This window comes from Cydia amplana, chromosome 6 (assembly GCF_948474715.1).
Source record: "Cydia amplana chromosome 6, ilCydAmpl1.1, whole genome shotgun sequence".
Taxonomy (NCBI): domain Eukaryota; kingdom Metazoa; phylum Arthropoda; class Insecta; order Lepidoptera; family Tortricidae; genus Cydia; species Cydia amplana.
The window spans coordinates 10309958-10328007 of NC_086074.1; the positions used below are offsets into that span (position 1 = coordinate 10309958).

The 18050-nt window shown below is 44.3% G+C and overlaps 2 protein-coding genes across 2 annotated transcripts in view; one reads left to right on the forward strand and one right to left on the reverse strand.

Annotated features, from left to right (window-relative positions):
- On the forward strand, positions 1-1592 carry LOC134649143 (uncharacterized; the record flags this gene model as incomplete). The annotated part of the gene is made up of 2 exons (XM_063503856.1): positions 1-204; positions 1270-1592. Coding segments are annotated over 2 exons (366 nt in total), but the record flags the coding sequence as incomplete, so codon positions are not given.
- A 248-nt stretch (positions 1593-1840) lies between these two features.
- The window catches only part of LOC134649144 (nipped-B-like protein), a 30846-nt gene continuing 14636 nt past the window's right edge, over positions 1841-18050 (reverse strand). Inside the window, exons 16-28 of the mRNA XM_063503858.1 lie at positions 15343-15481; positions 14854-14978; positions 13833-14067; positions 11830-11984; positions 11426-11690; positions 10389-10579; positions 7389-7585; positions 7184-7307; positions 6931-7077; positions 5635-5822; positions 4739-4913; positions 2228-2303; positions 1841-1887 (exon numbers count right to left, since the gene is read on the reverse strand). Coding sequence (XP_063359928.1) covers positions 1841-1887; positions 2228-2303; positions 4739-4913; positions 5635-5822; positions 6931-7077; positions 7184-7307; positions 7389-7585; positions 10389-10579; positions 11426-11690; positions 11830-11984; positions 13833-14067; positions 14854-14978; positions 15343-15481 — 2064 coding nt within the window. The remainder of the gene's footprint in view (positions 1888-2227; positions 2304-4738; positions 4914-5634; positions 5823-6930; positions 7078-7183; positions 7308-7388; positions 7586-10388; positions 10580-11425; positions 11691-11829; positions 11985-13832; positions 14068-14853; positions 14979-15342; positions 15482-18050) is intronic.

Here is an 18050-nt window from a genome sequence, read left to right on the forward strand (position 1 = left end):
GCGCACGAGGAGACTAAGGGGGCGCACGAGGAGGAGTTTGAGGAGGAGCAGTACGTGGACGTGAGGTCGCTGCCGCTGCGGCCGCCGGTGGCCGCCGCGCCGCCGCCGCGGCCCGTGCGCCGCCCGTGGCACCCCGTCATGTGGGACAGCTCCATCATCGGTATCCCGCCACCGGACTACTCACCGAACGCTGATGGTGATGAGGTATCATTGTTCTTCTCGGATATTTTTAACAAGTTAAAAGTAAAGCGACTTGTTGGGCGCAACTCTATGTGCAAGCCTTTAATAAAAGCAGCGTCTTTATAAGTTCGTTATCTTTAGCATTAGAAAGAAGGTAAGCGATCTTGACATGTCTTCTAATTGAAAAACGCTTTTTAAAAATCAGTAACTTATACTTATGAAAGCAGAAGAATATAAATGATAGTATTAGATTCATAATTGTTACATATTTGTCGTGACTTATTTTTAAAACATGTTTTTCAATTAAAAGACACATCAAGATTGTTTGCCTTTTTTCTAATGCTAAAAAAACGAACTATAGCACTGTTTCACTCTGAAAGAGCATTTATTACCACCGCTCATGTATGTTTTTTGACATTGAACCGCGAGCGATAAAATTGCAGTCGGGTTGCAGTCCGTCTGTATCGGCCCTTAGAGCGTCAAATGGTTTTATGCTGGCTTGACGACTCGAGAATGTGAAAGATTGATAAACAACTAACAAGCGTGCCAGATTTTATCGTTGAATATCTGCGATGAAGTCAAGAATAGCGCTACGTCAATAAAAAACAAAATTTTAAAGATCGCCTAAATATAAATTAATCTTTCATCGTCGATAGCAAATGCGTTTCCTAGCCACTTCACTTTCAATAATTGAGGAACTGTTTTTAACCAACATTAGGCGGTAAGGCGGTATATTTAAATGTTTATCTTTCATAATTTTGTTCTCGCCAGTTTTCAATTAATTTTTAGGCGTTGATGAATGAGTTTACGTTACACATCAAACGGCTGTATTCGGGCCGCGTCTTACTAGATTCAGAGCCAGACAGTGCTATGCATGTCTATCTGGCATAATATCGCCACATTCGAATGCCGCGCCAGTGTGAGAACTGCCGAAGACGAACCCCTACTAAAAGTTATAACCAGTAATAACTACCTGATGTTTCGCATATGTATTACTTCTGTTTGTCCTATTTGTCATGACTCATGAACGTTCATTCATTTTACTGAATGTTATGAATTTATCAATTTTTATTTATGAATTTTTATCAGGGCACAAAACCAGGCGGCGAGTACCCGCACAAGCAGCGCCTGCGCAACCTGAAGCGGCTCGTGGCGGAGGGCAAGGTCAAACCGACCAAGGAGAACCTCATCTTCTTCCTCTGCAACAAGTTCGCCATCTCCGAGGAGAGGGCCAACAAGGTTTCCTGCTAGGAGTCCCCTTCCATGTCTATGTGTCGTTCGTGAAATTTATATACGATATTTACTATATTTTACATTTATTTACTCTCAAGTGTGATATTTGTAAGCGTTTCGCTATAAAATCTTTGAATAATAAACAGGGTTGTAAATATAAAACATAATATTTGTAAAAATCTAGCCTTGTAACTTTAATGTCTTCTTAATCATAAGAAATGCAATTATTGCAGCGTCCTCCGCGTCAACATAGCGAGGTCCCCCGTTACGTGGACTCGAGTTTTAAAATGTACGCCAAACGTGCTCTATTAAAACGGATATCGACGGATACATTTAAAATTGACCCTCGATCTTACAATATTCGAATTCGCCGCCGTCTCCCGAGAAATAATATCGAATACAACAGCTAAGACTACGGTCAAGAAACTCAAGTCCGGGAAGGTACATATACTTTATATTCTTCATAAAAATTATCTACACACAAGACTTTTAATATAAACCAAATCGAGTTTCTCAGATGTAACTTACGCAAAAAATTAAGATCGCCGGGCGCGCCGGGGGCGGGGCGGCGGCGACGGGGCGCCGCACGCGGCCGCCCGCCCCGGCGCAATAAATTAATCAATCTCCCGGGTCCCCCGACGGGGCCGCGCGAGTCTAATCGTCTGTATGTGTAAAGTCCGCGGGCACTGGCACTGGCACTGCACGCGCACTGATCACTGCGGCGCCGGGCCGGGCCGGGCGCGCTAGGTGTTGGGCGGCGGCGGCGGCGCGGGCGGCGCGGGCGGCGGCCGCGCGGCCGCGCCGGGGCCCGCCGCCGCCGCCGCGCCGCCCGCCGCCAACTCCTCCTCCTCCTCCTCCTCGGGGTCGAACTTCAGCATCAGCTGCTTGAACTGGGGGGCATTCGAACGGTATTAGACCCGCGTCACAAAATAGATAACAGTACAGAAATCAATCTACATACAAAGTGCGCTCGAGCAACGCACACATAGACACTGCTCACGGACACGGTATCTCGGACCGGTTGGGACCAGTGCGAGCGCGAGTGCCATCCGCTTGAGACACGCGTCTGTGAGCTTTTTTGTGCAATAATGGAGAAACAAAAAAAAAGTTATTATAACTGTTCAGTGGACGGTTGTTTAAATTCAACATTAAACGGTGAATTGTCGCTTTTTAAGCTACCAGTGGTTTCAGAGAGGTAAGTAGGTATCTGCTTGTATTTCGATGGTTCGTTTTAACGTTAAACAGAACAGTTAGGTAGGTAAATATGCACCCCGCCCCGGCCACTACTAGATACGAGTGCCACTATCACGATAGTTTTTTGTGCATAAATCATAGTTGACAACCCTAGAGCGACCGCCGAGCGTAGGTATGAAAAGTGAAGTACATACATGTGATTGACTTCTGTACTGTATCTATTTTGTGCCCGCGTTCTCTCCGTTTGTCGGGGGACCCCGGCCCGGGGAGACGGATAGACTAGACCCGGCCGGCGTCATTCTTACGTGGAGCATAGAGTTCCCGCTCGGGGAAGATGTCCGAGGGGTCTATCGAAATATCGATGGCATTCTTGACAGCTGAAATAGATGCATATGTTTTGTCGTCCCTCGATTGTCGCAAGTCCTCAACGGTCAACGGCAGCAAAGTTCCCGCCTAATATACGGAGTCGTAGAACGCCATCTATATCAGCTGTCGTGGCCGAGGCCCGAACCTTTGTCCGGAAGTTACATACGCGAGTGAAAAAAGTAAGATTAGAGTTCAAAATTTAAAATGGCACTGAAAATTCCACGTTGAGGGCGTATCTCTTTATATAGATTTATATTGAAAACAAGAATTTTACCTTAGCCTTCACACATCATGTCAGAGCTCCATGCAACAAATACCTCTAGATAATCGTCGCCCAGCCGTTCACAGCCGCGCCCGTCGAGCTCAAGGTCCTGTGTCTCGTCGCGCAGCTGCGCGATGGTGACGCGCGGCTCCAACACCGGCTCCTGCCACCGCGACCTCGCCTTCTCGTACATCTTACTCTCCGTCGGCGAGTAAATAAGAGCCACGTGTACATACCTCGAGGTAGTCGTCGACCAGCCGGCGGCGGCCGCGCTCGTCGAGCTCGAGGTCCTGCGGCTCGTAGCGCAGCTGCGCGATGGTGACGCGCGACTCCAACACCGGCTCCTGCCACCGCGACCTCGCCTTCTCGTACACCTTACTCTCCGTCGGCGAGTACATAAGAGCCACGTGTACATACCTCGAGGTAGTCGTCGACCAGCCGGCGGCGGCCGCGCTCGTCGAGCTCGAGGTCCTGCGGCTCGTCGCGCAGCTGCGCGATGGTGGCGCGCGGCTCGAACACCGGCGCCTGCCACCGCGACCTCGCCTTCTCGTACATCTTACTCTCCGTCGGCGAGTACATAAGAGCCACGTGTACATACCTCGAGGTAGTCGTCGACCAGCCGGCGGCGGCCGCGCTCGTCGAGCTCGAGGTCCTGCGGCTCGTCGCGCAGCTGCGCGATGGTGGCGCGCGGCTCCAACACCGGCGCCTGCCACCGCGACCTCGCCTTCTCGTACACCTTACTCTCCGTCGGCGAGTACATAAGAGCCACGTGTACATACCTCGAGGTAGTCGTCGACCAGCCGGCGGCGGCCGCGCTCGTCGAGCTCGAGGTCCTGCGGCTCGTCGCGCAGCTGCGCGATGGTGGCGCGCGGCTCGAACACCGGCGCCTGCCGCCGCGATATCGCCTTCTCGTACACCTTACTCTCCGTCGGCGAGTACATAAGAGCCACGTGTACATACCTCGAGGTAGTCGTCGACCAGCCGGCGGCGGCCGCGCTCGTCGAGCTCGAGGTCCTGCGGCTCGTCGCGCAGCTGCGCGATGGTGGCGCGCGGCTCGAACACCGGCGCCTGCCGCCGCGATATCGCCTTCTCGTACACCTTACTCTCCGTCGGCGAGTACATAAGAGCCACGTGTACATACCTCGAGGTAGTCGTCGACCAGCCGGCGGCGGCCGCGCTCGTCGAGCTCGAGGTCCTGCGGCTCGTCGCGCAGCTGCGCGATGGTGGCGCGCGGCTCGAACACCGGCGCCTGCCGCCGCGATATCGCCTTCTCGTACACCTTACTCTCCGTCGGCGAGTACATAAGAGCCACGTGTACATACCTCGAGGTAGTCGTCGACCAGCCGGCGGCGGCCGCGCTCGTCGAGCTCGAGGTCCTGCGGCTCGTCGCGCAGCTGCGCGATGGTGGCGCGCGGCTCGAACACCGGCGCCTGCCGCCGCGATATCGCCTTCTCGTACACCTTACTCTCCGTCGGCGAGTACATAAGAGCCACGTGTACATACCTCGAGGTAGTCGTCGACCAGCCGGCGGCGGCCGCGCTCGTCGAGCTCGAGGTCCTGCGGCTCGTCGCGCAGCTGCGCGATGGTGGCGCGCGGCTCGAACACCGGCGCCTGCCGCCGCGATATCGCCTTCTCGTACACCTTCGCGCTCTCCGACGGCGAGTACTGGTTGATTTTGCTGTAACAAATATGCTACATTCGACAAGAGATACGCAGTTGGTTATCAAGAACCTTGATGCTTTATTACTAACTAGCGACTAGGTTAACAAATTATACATAAACCTTCCTCTTGAATCACTCTATCTATTAAAAAATCCGTTGCGTAGTTTTAAAGATCTAAGCATACATACAGAGTACAGACAGACAGCGGGCCGCATTTAAATCCGTTGGGTAGTTTTAAAGATCTAAGCATACATACAGACAGACAGCAGGAAGCGACTTTGTTTTATACTATGTAGTGATATTGGTCAGTTTTTAAGTGGTATAATCTGTCACACATTATCAAACCATTACAAAATTTCAGCTCAATCGTATACCAACATTTGGTCGTAAATTAGTTGGTTTGCAAATATTAAAGACAACTTATAGATACATACGAACAATGCCAAATAGATAAAACCTTGTGAAAATGGCCACGCCCGAAAAACAGAATGTCCTTCTTAAAATTGAAGTCTTAACCGACTTGAAAGCGGTTTTCCTAACCAGTATCCAGGATATGAAGAACACTAATAATGGTTGTAAGAAGTACTTGTTTTTTTCCTTAAGCTAACCTTGAGTCCCACGCAGCCGATATCGCGACAAATTTAATTCCTCGAGGTAGTTTTCCGGCTGGAAAATTGAGAGGTTTTAGGGGTCAGCCCCTAATACCCCAGGGGTTAAGGAAATGTATTGATACTGACGCGTCGGTGAACCCGTAGAGCTGCTTGAGGTGCTGCTTGAGCACCAGCAGCAGCAGACAGCCGCGCGCCTGGCGCATGGCGTCGGCGAGCGGCCGCGTGCACTCCGGCAGCCGCGCCACCAGCGCCTCCGCCTCCTCCTCGTCCTCCTCCTCCTCTTCCTTCTCCTCCGAGCTCGTGCTCACCAGACCCTTAGACAGAGGTTAGGATTTTTTATTATTATAGGATAATCCCAATACGGGCCTAGTTTACCCTCTGGGTAGGAAGGTTAGATGGCAGTCGCTTTCGTAAAGACTAGTGCCCACGCCAATTACTTGGATTAGTTGCCAAGCGGACCCCAGGCTCCCATGAGCCGTGGCAAAATGCCGGGACAACGCGAGGAAGTTGTTGATTATTATAGGACAATAGGGTATTTGAGCCCACTTGCACCATTTCATTAACCCGGGTTTAACCGATTAAACCTCGAGTTACCATGGTTACCAGTACGATTTGACAATCGGTTAACGGTTTAATAGCTTAACCCCGGGTTTGTGGGATGGTGCAAGTGGGCCTTTTTTTTTTAACGATGTGGTAATGCTGTTACGCATACCCCCTGTTGGGGGTTATGTGGGACTCCCATCTCATTCCTTTCTCTTAGCGAGAAAAAGTGGGAGACGTCCTATGCACTAAACCCACATCGGCTTTACTCGCATTGCCGACTGGGGGACGCCATGGGATCGCTAACATTCCGCCATGACGCCCCCGACATCCCAGCCAGCTTAGGCTGGGTCAACCGCACCAGAACGAAGCTCTGGGACATTTTATCCGATGCGTTGAGGAACCATCACTCCTAGGTGCAAGGGAAACTTACATGGTGCAAGTGGGCCTAACTTAGTCAAACCAGTTTCTTTTTTCGAACTGTCAAAACGATTTTGCTACTATGGAATTTATATGAAACACTAGCATGTGACGTCACAATCAAATAAACTTTACACTTTATACGGGTTTTAAAATAGAAATTGTGTCTAAAAATAACTGCTGTCTACGTTTCTCTATTAATCTTCTGGTGCTGTATTTCAGGCATGGTGTAAAATTATTTATTTATTATAAATACAGTCAAATAACCTATTTTACACAGATCGACCAAGCTCACAGCTCATAGAGTTAGACCACGAAAAGTCAGCGATTTTGATATCATACGCAGTGCAAGTGTTATTTATACGTCATAATTTCATAGAAGATTGACGTTTAAAATAACACTTGCAACAACAGTGCGCTAAAAACTATCTACGACTAAACTAGTAATATTTATGAAATTACCTCACGAAAAACTTGCAGTAAGTTTGATCCGGATGTAGATATGATGATATCGATGTGATGAATTATAAAAAGTGGTTCGTCTTGTACTTGAAACGGGAAGTAACTCAAATTGTCTGCCAGGTACAACATTTGATCCAAAGGCGCAGTCTGGAAACAAGTTTAATTATGAAAATAAACACTATATATATAGGAATATAACTTATAATGATATATTGCGTGCATATTGGAAATGGACTGAAGAATGGGTACTCACGGAAACATCGTCAAATTGCTTAAGTAAGGATAAAACCAGCGCTCTCCTTTGCGGTCGTGTATTACGTAGTAATGAATATAAAAATCCATTCAGAGACGAAGGTAATTCGTCTTGGTCTTTTTTCCTGAAATGCCATTAGTATGTTTAGTAACTTTTCTTAGTTGATCAATAGTCTTACAAAAACGTTAAATGACTGTCAAGTTACCTAAACCCTCGAATGACATCATTCTTGACGCTGTTCTGAATTATTTTTTGTAACTGATAAGACAGCCTGATGCCAAGTTGCGCTTTCATATGGATGAATCCGGGGTATTTCTTATCTATGTCTTGTAGGTTTTTGTCCGCTGCGTGAGATACTGTCACTTCTAAATCAGTACTCATGCAGATCAAATATGGAACAATCTGAAAATAAATAACTCGTTATTAAATACCCAGCGATAAATAATAATAAAACTGTAGAAATTTATTTACAAACTACATATTATCTTACGAGCGACCCGCCCCGACTTCGCACGGGTGGAACCTTTACAAATTATATACCTAAACTTTCCTCAATAATCACTCTATTGATAGGTAAAAACTACATGAAAATCCGTTCAGTAGTTTTCGAGTTTATCGCGAACATACATATAAACAGACTGACGCGGTGGGGGACTCTATTTTATACTCTGGTAAATTGTGAATTTGACTCAACGACGACGAATAGCGAATATTACTGCAATGTTCTGCCGCTAGAGTGAAGCACTAGCACAAACTGTAAACCATAGAGTAACTTATAGGTATGTATATACTATGCCGTAAACAGTTTTTAGACAAGTTTTCACAGATTATTAGTTACGAATAAATATGACATTGATGCATCAAATAGTGTTGTGAATAACGCTCATTTCGAGGCTTAAAGACTCGAACCCTTAACACTCTCTAGGCTTAACGCCTCAAACGCGGCAAAGACGACTTCTTACATCCATACGCGTAAAATAAATACATAAATACAATTCTCAAATATAGTCGAGTCTTCAAGACTTACGACTCTTGAGGGCTCGAGTCTTTAGTAAATAAGCGTTATTCACAACACTGATCAATGAGGTTAGTTTACTGTTTTGTGTTTTGCGTAATACTCCCTATTCGCAAATGCAAAGATACGAGTCCTAAACTGAATCTAATCGTACTGTAAGAAATTTGCCCGATGCCGCATCCAATACGTTATACGTTAATGTTTACTCTAGCACTCGACGATGTGCCGCCGCACAGCAACATAACTAGTTTGCATGCCGATTGTCAACTTACCTACATATCGCCGCTATACTTACTCAACCTCTTATCTGCAACACTATTTGATGACAAAAACACCCGTATTCCGAATGAAAGAGAAGCGACATTTCCATCAAATGATTGTTGCAGATATGAGGTTGAGTAAGTATAGCGACGATATGTTTTTAGTAGGGACTTCACTGTTAGTTTAACTTGAATAGTACATTTCAATGCAATTGTGGAAAGTGTGTTAATATGTACGAGTCCCGAGATGTAACACTTTCACACGTACATTGAACGACTTTTTTAAATACATTTGCGAAAAAATCACAATAAAACAAATATTGGTTACATGAGAATTACACTTACAGTTACGAATTTTCGCTTGAACTGGAATGATATTGTATATTATATATTATTCAGCACTACAAAAATTAATCACATTAAGTCATTTCATACAAAAACACTCTTACAGTTGCAATTTAAGTTAATTATTTTGATACAACTAAATTCTAAGTGAAAATAGCGGGCGCCGGTTTAACTTTTTAATTTTTTCTGTTAATGACAGCCAACTTGGCAATGATAGTTTTCCATTCAGCCAAATAATAAAAAAGTTTTTTTAGTGAAATATCGTATTATATAACGTTTTATTTATATAATAATAAATAAATAATTACTTTATATACTTTATACTTTTTGTACGTAATATATGTCTAATGGCAAAATAAAATATATACATTTTTGATCATCCAAACTTTTTGGTGTGGACGTATCGATTACGGTCAGAATTAAACTTAAATAAGTTTTTGGCAAAAGTTTCATTTTTGGTACAAGCTTTTATCGCTGACTGTACTTTTCTTACGACAGACAACTAATACTCATCGAGACAATTCTAAAAACCCCTAACACAATTAGGTTGCATTGTTTCATCACAGAGTTCCTATGGCCACCTCCTGTCTCCATCATCAGATCAGCTCGATGGTACCATAATATTGCATTGTCACCCGACTTACATGTGTATGTAAAATTTCAGCTCAATCGGAAACCGGGAAGTGGATCAAATTTAACTAGCAAGATTCCATTACATAATTATACTTGGTCAACCAGATCTTGACAGTAGAAAAAGGCGGCAAATTTGAAAAATGTAGTCGCGAAGGGATAGTCCCATAGAAATTTTGAATTTCGCGCCTTTTTTTACTGACAAGATTTGGTTGACCAGCTATAGTTACATACAGGTCGACCTAATAAAAGCTTGTTAAAAAGCTCGAAAAGTAAAAAACACTAGTTCGCAAAAAACTACTTTGCGAACACTAAACAGCTACGTAAAGTAGCACTTTTTGAGCAACTGTATTAACCCGTCCGCTCCCACATCTTTAAAAAATGTATTTTAGTTTATAATGTTCTCATGTAAGTGAATTTGCAATTCTTATGAGAATAAAGCTTTGGTCTCCTCAGAAAGCGGTGCCGTCATATAGCGGACGCAAAAAGACGGCCGTCTTTACGGTGACGACATGTGGAAAGTTCCACGGCATCATAACACACTGTCAGCCACCAAGCTCAAACGAAAAGTATCCAGGACAGAAAATGGGCGACTTTGATTTATCTTTAATAATTTACTTGGAGGATGAAATATCAACAGAAGAGGAAAATCTCAAATACACTATTATTAATATAAAATAAAATAATAATAATAATAAGTGCATTTGAGATTTTAGTACAAATGACTTCACCGCTATCAAATAAAACATTTACGAAACTATCGACACCGTCAAGACGGCCGTCATGCAAATGGCGGCACCGCTTTTTGACGTCACGGTGTCAATCACCGCCCTCTAGGAAACCGCACCATTTGGTTTACATAGACAACGTTCTAGTGACGTCATTCACCGGTATATAACGGCACCGCTTTCGGAGGAAACCAAAGCCTAAGTGTAGTGTCTGTGTGTGAGTGTACCTGCACGGGGTGCACTAGCCCCTGCGCCAGCACGAGCTGCACGACCTTCATGGCGCTGGAGCGCACCGTCGTGCTGGGGTGCAGGAAGGCGCCGAGGATCTCCTTCAGGTACAGCTGGATCACCGTCGACGCCATGCCCGACGACACGTCGCCCATCTCTTTCAGGTTCTCTAGCTTCGATCGCTTCGACCCTGGGAAAGCAGAATAGATAATGTTACTTGTGCTAGTTGTGCTCGCAAGTAGGAGTATAAAAGGACCAGCAAAGGTCCTTAAAACCGTCTTTTGTCTTTGAAATACTGTCAATGGTCACTAATACCCTATATACATTTTATTCAAAACTCTAATGGCTCTCTAGTCATATTTATTCTGGCAACACATCATGAATGTAATGGAAATTAAAATACATACTGGCAATAGAAGTGTAAATGATATCACATTACATCTATTATTCTTTTTTTCTACTCCAGCACTCAAATGTGTCAATTAAATGACTGACAGTGATATCTAAAGCAATGTCATTTGAATGCTTTGTCTATAGGCTCATAAGATGACTGCTAGCAGTCATCTTATGAGTATAATACAACTGCTTTATTTTTTTTAAAGATACAAGTTCCGATCATCTTGATTGAAAGAGGTATGTTTTCATTTACAATAATAACTCTTATTTTTTTTAAATAATAACTCTTTTTTTTTTTAAATAATAACTAAATTTTTTTTTAATAACAACTCTTTTTTTTAATAATAACTCTTTTTTTTAATAATCTCTTTTTTTTTTTAATAATAACTCTTTTTTTTTTTTTTTTTTTTTTTTTTTGCTGCAGCTGTCATAGAAAAAGTAATGTATGCAACAGCTCATAATTGGTTCTTAAAATTCTCGGGTCTTTTTTTACAAAACTCGACTACGTCTCGTTTTGTAACTTCGACCCTTGAATTTTAAGAACCCTTATTATATCACTGTTGCATAAACTACTAATATGACCAAACGAACGAAATATGTAGTTAAAACTAAAAATGTGTATAAGTATTTTCGAACTTACATTCTTTGTCCTGTCTGATCATTCTTTGTTCTTCCTCTTGTAAATACATTTCGACGTTCCTGAGCACGTCTGCTTTCATTTCTATGGGCGCGAGGTCAGAAGTTAGCAGCTGGTGGTAAAACTCTTTCAGTTCCGGCCTTAGCATAAACTCGTAATGCCTGACGCAAACGGAACCCAGCGCTTTAAGTGTGTGCGACACAAAATCCTCATCTTCCAATCCCACAAAAAACATCAACGTTGTGAACAATTGTTCTTTGATGTCAATCTGAAAGAATAAATAAAATTCAGAACTTGAACTTAGATTATGAGACGCCAAAAGTCGAACATATGGAACATAAAACAGTAGATATTTGTATTAGAATTTAACCGGTAAAAATAGTTTGCTGCTTATTAATGTAACTTACTGCAAGGCCATCAATGACTTTGGGGTCCGTGAAGTCAAAATATCGCAGCAGGAGGCCCACGATGAAGAGCGACCTCCGGAACTGAGGCCTCGCGTGCAGGGTGCGCGTTATGTCAGGGTTCCTCTGCCAACTCGACTTCCATTGTAGAAGTATTCCTAAAATTGAAGGATTCAAATAAATCTTCTTGGTGTAATAATGGTCTGTCTGAATAAAGCAGGAGGTCCTCCGCCAGCTGCGCCGGGAACACCTCGCTTGTTTAAGCAACAGATTGCGTCAGCGCATCGCGCTGATCCACGCAGATCAATCTAGGGCATAAACCAGCAGAAACATATTTTCTTAGTTGCACTTTACACGGATGTAATACAAATAAGATTTACATGTGTGCTATAGGTAAAGTTGTGTATATAAAGAAATGCAAATTGTAAATAAATCAGATACCAATTGTCCGTTGGTGTTTCACTACCTCTATACCCAAAAAACCTCTGCTTGCTCAGGGCGACACTCTGAGAGTAGAGGCTCCCATCCACCACCTTTTTACAGGAACCCTTGTTGTGGCATAAGACTCCTTCAGCCTTAATCGGTCGCTTGAGCCTGGGCGATCGGCAGCAAGTATCCATCCAAACCACCTTGATCCCCCCCCGTAGGGAATCCGTCTGTTACCGATAGGTCTCCCGGTACAGACATCCTTGTCATAGAATAAGTTAGGGCTAGGGAAGTAGGGACTTAGGCCAATAGGATCCCTTGCTATCGCCTCCCACCTTATTTTATGCAGTCTGTGCAGGCACATGCAACGCCTGAGTACCATTTAATTCCATAACGGTTCAGTCCATTGAGTAATCCAGGTACTCGGCCTTAGCGTGTGGCTGTTCATCGCTCTAGCAGGCACGTGAGTGACGTAGCGTGGTACTTGTTGAACACGTCCCGGATGAGCTTGTAGTTGCGCGTGAGGTTGTTGACGATGGCGGCGAGCAGCGCGATGCAGGCGGCGATGACGAGCTGCCCGCGCTGCAGGATCAGCTTCACGGCGTCCTCCTCCAGCTGCGCCGGGAACACCTCGCTCTAGCAGGCACGTGAGTGACGTACCGTGGTACTTGTTGAACACGTCCCGGATGAGCTTGTAGTTGCGCGTGAGGTTGTTGACGATGGCGGCGAGCAGCGCGATGCAGGCGGCGATGACGAGCTGCCCGCGCTGCAGGATCAGCTTCACGGCGTCCTCCTCCAGCTGCGCCGGGAACACCTCGCTCTAGCAGGCACGTGAGTGACGTAGCGTGGTACTTGTTGAACACGTCCCGGATGAGCTTGTAGTTGCGCGTGAGGTTGTTGACGATGGCGGCGAGCAGCGCGATGCAGGCGGCGATGACGAGCTGCCCGCGCTGCAGGATCAGCTTCACGGCGTCCTCCTCCAGCTGCGCCGGGAACACCTCGCTCTAGCAGGCACGTGAGTGACGTACCGTGGTACTTGTTGAACACGTCCCGGATGAGCTTGTAGTTGCGCGTGAGGTTGTTGACGATGGCGGCGAGCAGCGCGATGCAGGCGGCGATGACGAGCTGCCCGCGCTGCAGGATCAGCTTCACGGCGTCCTCCTCCAGCTGCGCCGGGAACACCTCGCTCTAGCAGGCACGTGAGTGACGTACCGTGGTACTTGTTGAACACGTCCCGGATGAGCTTGTAGTTGCGCGTGAGGTTGTTGACGATGGCGGCGAGCAGCGCGATGCAGGCGGCGATGACGAGCTGCCCGCGCTGCAGGATCAGCTTCACGGCGTCCTCCTCCAGCTGCGCCGGGAACACCTCGCTCTAGCAGGCACGTGAGTGACGTACCGTGGTACTTGTTGAACACGTCCCGGATGAGCTTGTAGTTGCGCGTGAGGTTGTTGACGATGGCGGCGAGCAGCGCGATGCAGGCGGCGATGACGAGCTGCCCGCGCTGCAGGATCAGCTTCACGGCGTCCTCCTCCAGCTGCGCCGGGAACACCTCGCTCTAGCAGGCACGTGAGTGACGTACCGTGGTACTTGTTGAACACGTCCCGGATGAGCTTGTAGTTGCGCGTGAGGTTGTTGACGATGGCGGCGAGCAGCGCGATGCAGGCGGCGATGACGAGCTGCCCGCGCTGCAGGATCAGCTTCACGGCGTCCTCCTCCAGCTGCGCCAGGAACACCTCGCTCGGGTGCTCCATCAGAGGCACCACCAGCTCCAGCGTCGACGCTACCGTCGACGTTATCTGTTGCTCGTATTGGTTCTGCGCATACAAAGTACAATGTTATTGATAAACTGAGAAAAGCTATTAACTATATTAAGCAATTGGGTTGATGCCATATCTTGACAGTCACATAAACCTATTTAAGTAGATAGAAAATGAGCAATTTATCATAATAGATTTGACACTAAAAATGTATGATAAAAGTACAAGACCTGAATGTTTTAAATTGCAGTATTTTTTTAACTTCCAAAAACGAGAAAAGGTACCCTTTGATTCCTTAAATTTTATTGTTAACCCTTTAACCGCCAGAGTCTGATATATACGACATTACATATCCAGCTCATTTCGCCACAGTCTGATAAATAAGACATAGATCTGATTTGGTTTTTACAGCACATTTATTGTAACGTAGTGTTACATGAACAATATAATTAAGTAAATTAACGATATTAACGTAGCTTTAAAAACTAAAAACTAATGGTAATAATTGGCGTAAAGACCTCAGACCTTGAGACTTTTTAACTAAATTTGTGTGGACTAATGGTGATGTTTTAATTTTCAAAGCCGCCATCTTTGTTACCGTCACAACTCCCGTAACTATGCCAACCTTACTCTGCGTGGTACAATTACTGTCGGTGGCAACACGAGCACGCTCGATCAAAAATTGCTGGCGGTTAAAAGGTTAAATAGACTGTAAGGCAATTTCGTGCATTGACTACGATATTAATACTGTTTCTGACTTTTGTATCGATATAATGCAATGGGTCCCCATACCATTAATAAAAGCTCGTTATCTATTATACGATTTATATTCAAATGACTCACCTGGCATTTTAAACTCAGGTACGGTTGTAGAGTCAGGGCGTGATTAACTAATAACTGTGGCCTAATTTTAGCGAATAAATGCAGAGTGGAGAGACACGCGAGTATCCGTTGAGATGATCCACTCCCTGAAAAGTAAAATATTGATTACAATATAAATAAATAAATAATAAATAATAATAAATAAATACTATAGGACATTTTTACACAAATTGACTAAGCCCCACAGTAAGCTCAAGAAGGCTTGTGTTGTGGGTACTCAGACAACGATAGATATAATATACAAATACTTAAATACATAGAAAACAACCATGACTCAGGAACAAATATCTGTGCTCATCACACAAATAAATGCCCTTACTGGGATTCGAACCCAGGACCGCGGCTTCACAGGCAGGGTCACTACCCACTAGGCCAGACCGGTCGTCAAATATTATCAAACACAAGGCGTAACACATTGATTTGAACTTTAAATTACTGTTCTCCTTTTACCTTCAGCACTGGTTTCTTCTAATTGTAGTAAACTCTCAATAAGGCAGTCAACGATTTGTTGGCAGGCTATTAAAAGCGATTTAGGCGGTTGATATATAATTTTCGTGGAGTCATCTTTGTCCTCTTTCGGTTTGAATAACTGAAAAGAAAGAAAAAGATAATTGACATAGGTGATGATAACTTCGTGAACATTGTATTTATTCAAATATGCTTGTATATATTCGTGACGTTCCACGGGAAAGGTACCTGGCGATCGGCACTTACATCGCGTAGCACCGCATTAGTATTGGATCATCATTAATAAGAGTGATAATGGCGTAAGTGTCAGTGTGGAACGTCACAGTTTTATTCATGTTTAAGACCTGCAAGACTATTCAGCAAAAGGCAGATACGACCTCGATACCGGCCAACCAAAAATACCGAAAGGTAATCTACTAAGGTTCAGAAGAAAGAAATCATTTAAAGAAAACACAAAACACTAAAGGCAGCTGTTATACCTATTTTGTATTAGGAGACCTCTATGGCCATAGAAGAAATAGTCTTGTCATTCATGTCAATGTCATTCAATAAAATAACGTAAACATTTAAATATGTTATTATTAATCTAAATAATGAATACATAAAACTGGCGACGATGACGGAGGAATTAGAACGCTTTACGCGCTTGCGAGCATCGGTACGTGGTCAACTTACAAAATTAGACCAACAACTACAACAATTACACATTACATCGGACTTCGAAATATGTCAACGGCTTACAAGCCTTGAAAATTACGAGAAAAAGTTTGACAACATCCAGAATGAAATAGAGTCACGAACAGAAAATATAGAGACCGAAATCGAGCAACGCCACGCGACAGAGGAATGTATTTTGCAATTAAAAATGAAGTTACACGGCTTACGCCCTACCCCCGCTGTCGAGGGATCCTCAACTTACGTGTCGGTGTCGCAGCACGCTCGGAGTCTTGAAGGCACGCGCGATAATACACCCGTGGCTGTACACCGACCCAAGATCACATTTCAACCATATCATGATCGAGAAGACTTCACAAATTTCATACGAAGGTTGGAAACATACATGCAACTAAATATCTGTGAAGATTCAAGAACCCGGACCCTAATGCTTTTAAGCTCTATACCACCAGACCTACACCAAAAGGCCTACGACTTATGTGCACCCGACAATCCGTGTGAAATGGATTTCAATCATGTTGCCAAAATATTGAAGGAATATGTAAATCCAAAGCCTAGCGTTTGGGCATGCCAACATAAATTTATTACGCGAGTACAAGATACACATGAAACAGTCATGCTTTATACCTCTGAATTGAAACGATTGTGCCAAGATTGCGAGTTTTCGTGTATTCACTGCAAGAAATCAATTTGCGATCAATTTCTTACTCTACAATTTATAAGAGGTTTACGCGACAACGATATAAGAACAAAACTCTTGCAGGAAGTAAAGGTAAAAAGTTTCACAGACGTAATAAAAACTGCAACTACACTCGAACTGGCAAAATCGGACAGTACCTACATGTCACCTGCACACTGCTCTACGCAAGAACCTCAAGATCAACACTTAATTAAAACTAGATACGATAGTTTTAAACGTAAAATGGATAACAAACCTCTTTCGATTAAAGATTTAAAGGGGAAATGTTTCCGTTGCGGAAGTCAAGAACATCAAGCAAATACGTGTCGAAGCATAAATGACACATGTACCAAGTGCAAGCGAAAAGGCCATCTTGCTCGAGTTTGTTTACGATCTACGCAAGCGAACAAACAAATAGAACATGAACTCACGGAAGATCACGACACGGATAGCTCAACTGAAACAGTCGATGACAACACACCCTGGGATATGAACTTAATACAATCCCGTAACACAGATAAGTTTATGATAAACGTGTCTCTCAACAACAAGGACACCGTCATGGAAGTAGATACGGGTGCGGCCCTGTCGTCCATGTCTTACAAAGATTTCCAGAAATTAAATACAGGGTGTAAAATATACAAATCTAAAATTACAATGAGGACATACACGAAAGAAGTTTTCGTACCGTTTGGCGTAGCTTATGTCACTTGCAAATGCAAAGATAAAATATTTGATGGAAAACTCTACATTATGAAAGAAGACTTAGATGCTATCTTCGGCCGAACATGGATACGCGCAATAAATTTATTCGACATGGATAATATTAATCAGCTCAATTTAGAAACACACCCAGACATCGAAAAACTTATCTCTGAATTTCCCAATGTATTTGATGGTACCCTAGGTTGTATACCTAACTACAAAGGTCGTTTCACCTTAAATGAAAATTCAACGCCAATCTTTGTCAAACCTAGACGCATTCCATATGCGTTAAAGGATAAGGTAGATGACGAAATAGATCGATTATGTAAACAAGGAGTCATCACAAAGATTGACAACTCAGAATGGGGGACACCTGTTGTACCGATTGTCAAACCTAACGGTAGCATACGCTTATGCGCAGATTATAAGGTCACCCTAAATAAATCAATTAGAGATGAACAGTACCCCATCCCTATCATAGAAGACATCCTGGTAGAGATGAATGGAGGAGAATTGTTCTGTACATTAGACCTTAGCCAAGCCTATTTACACATGATGATGGACGAAGAAAGTGCCATGATGCAGACCCTCAGTACACATAAGGGAACGTTTAAAGTAAACAGACTCATGT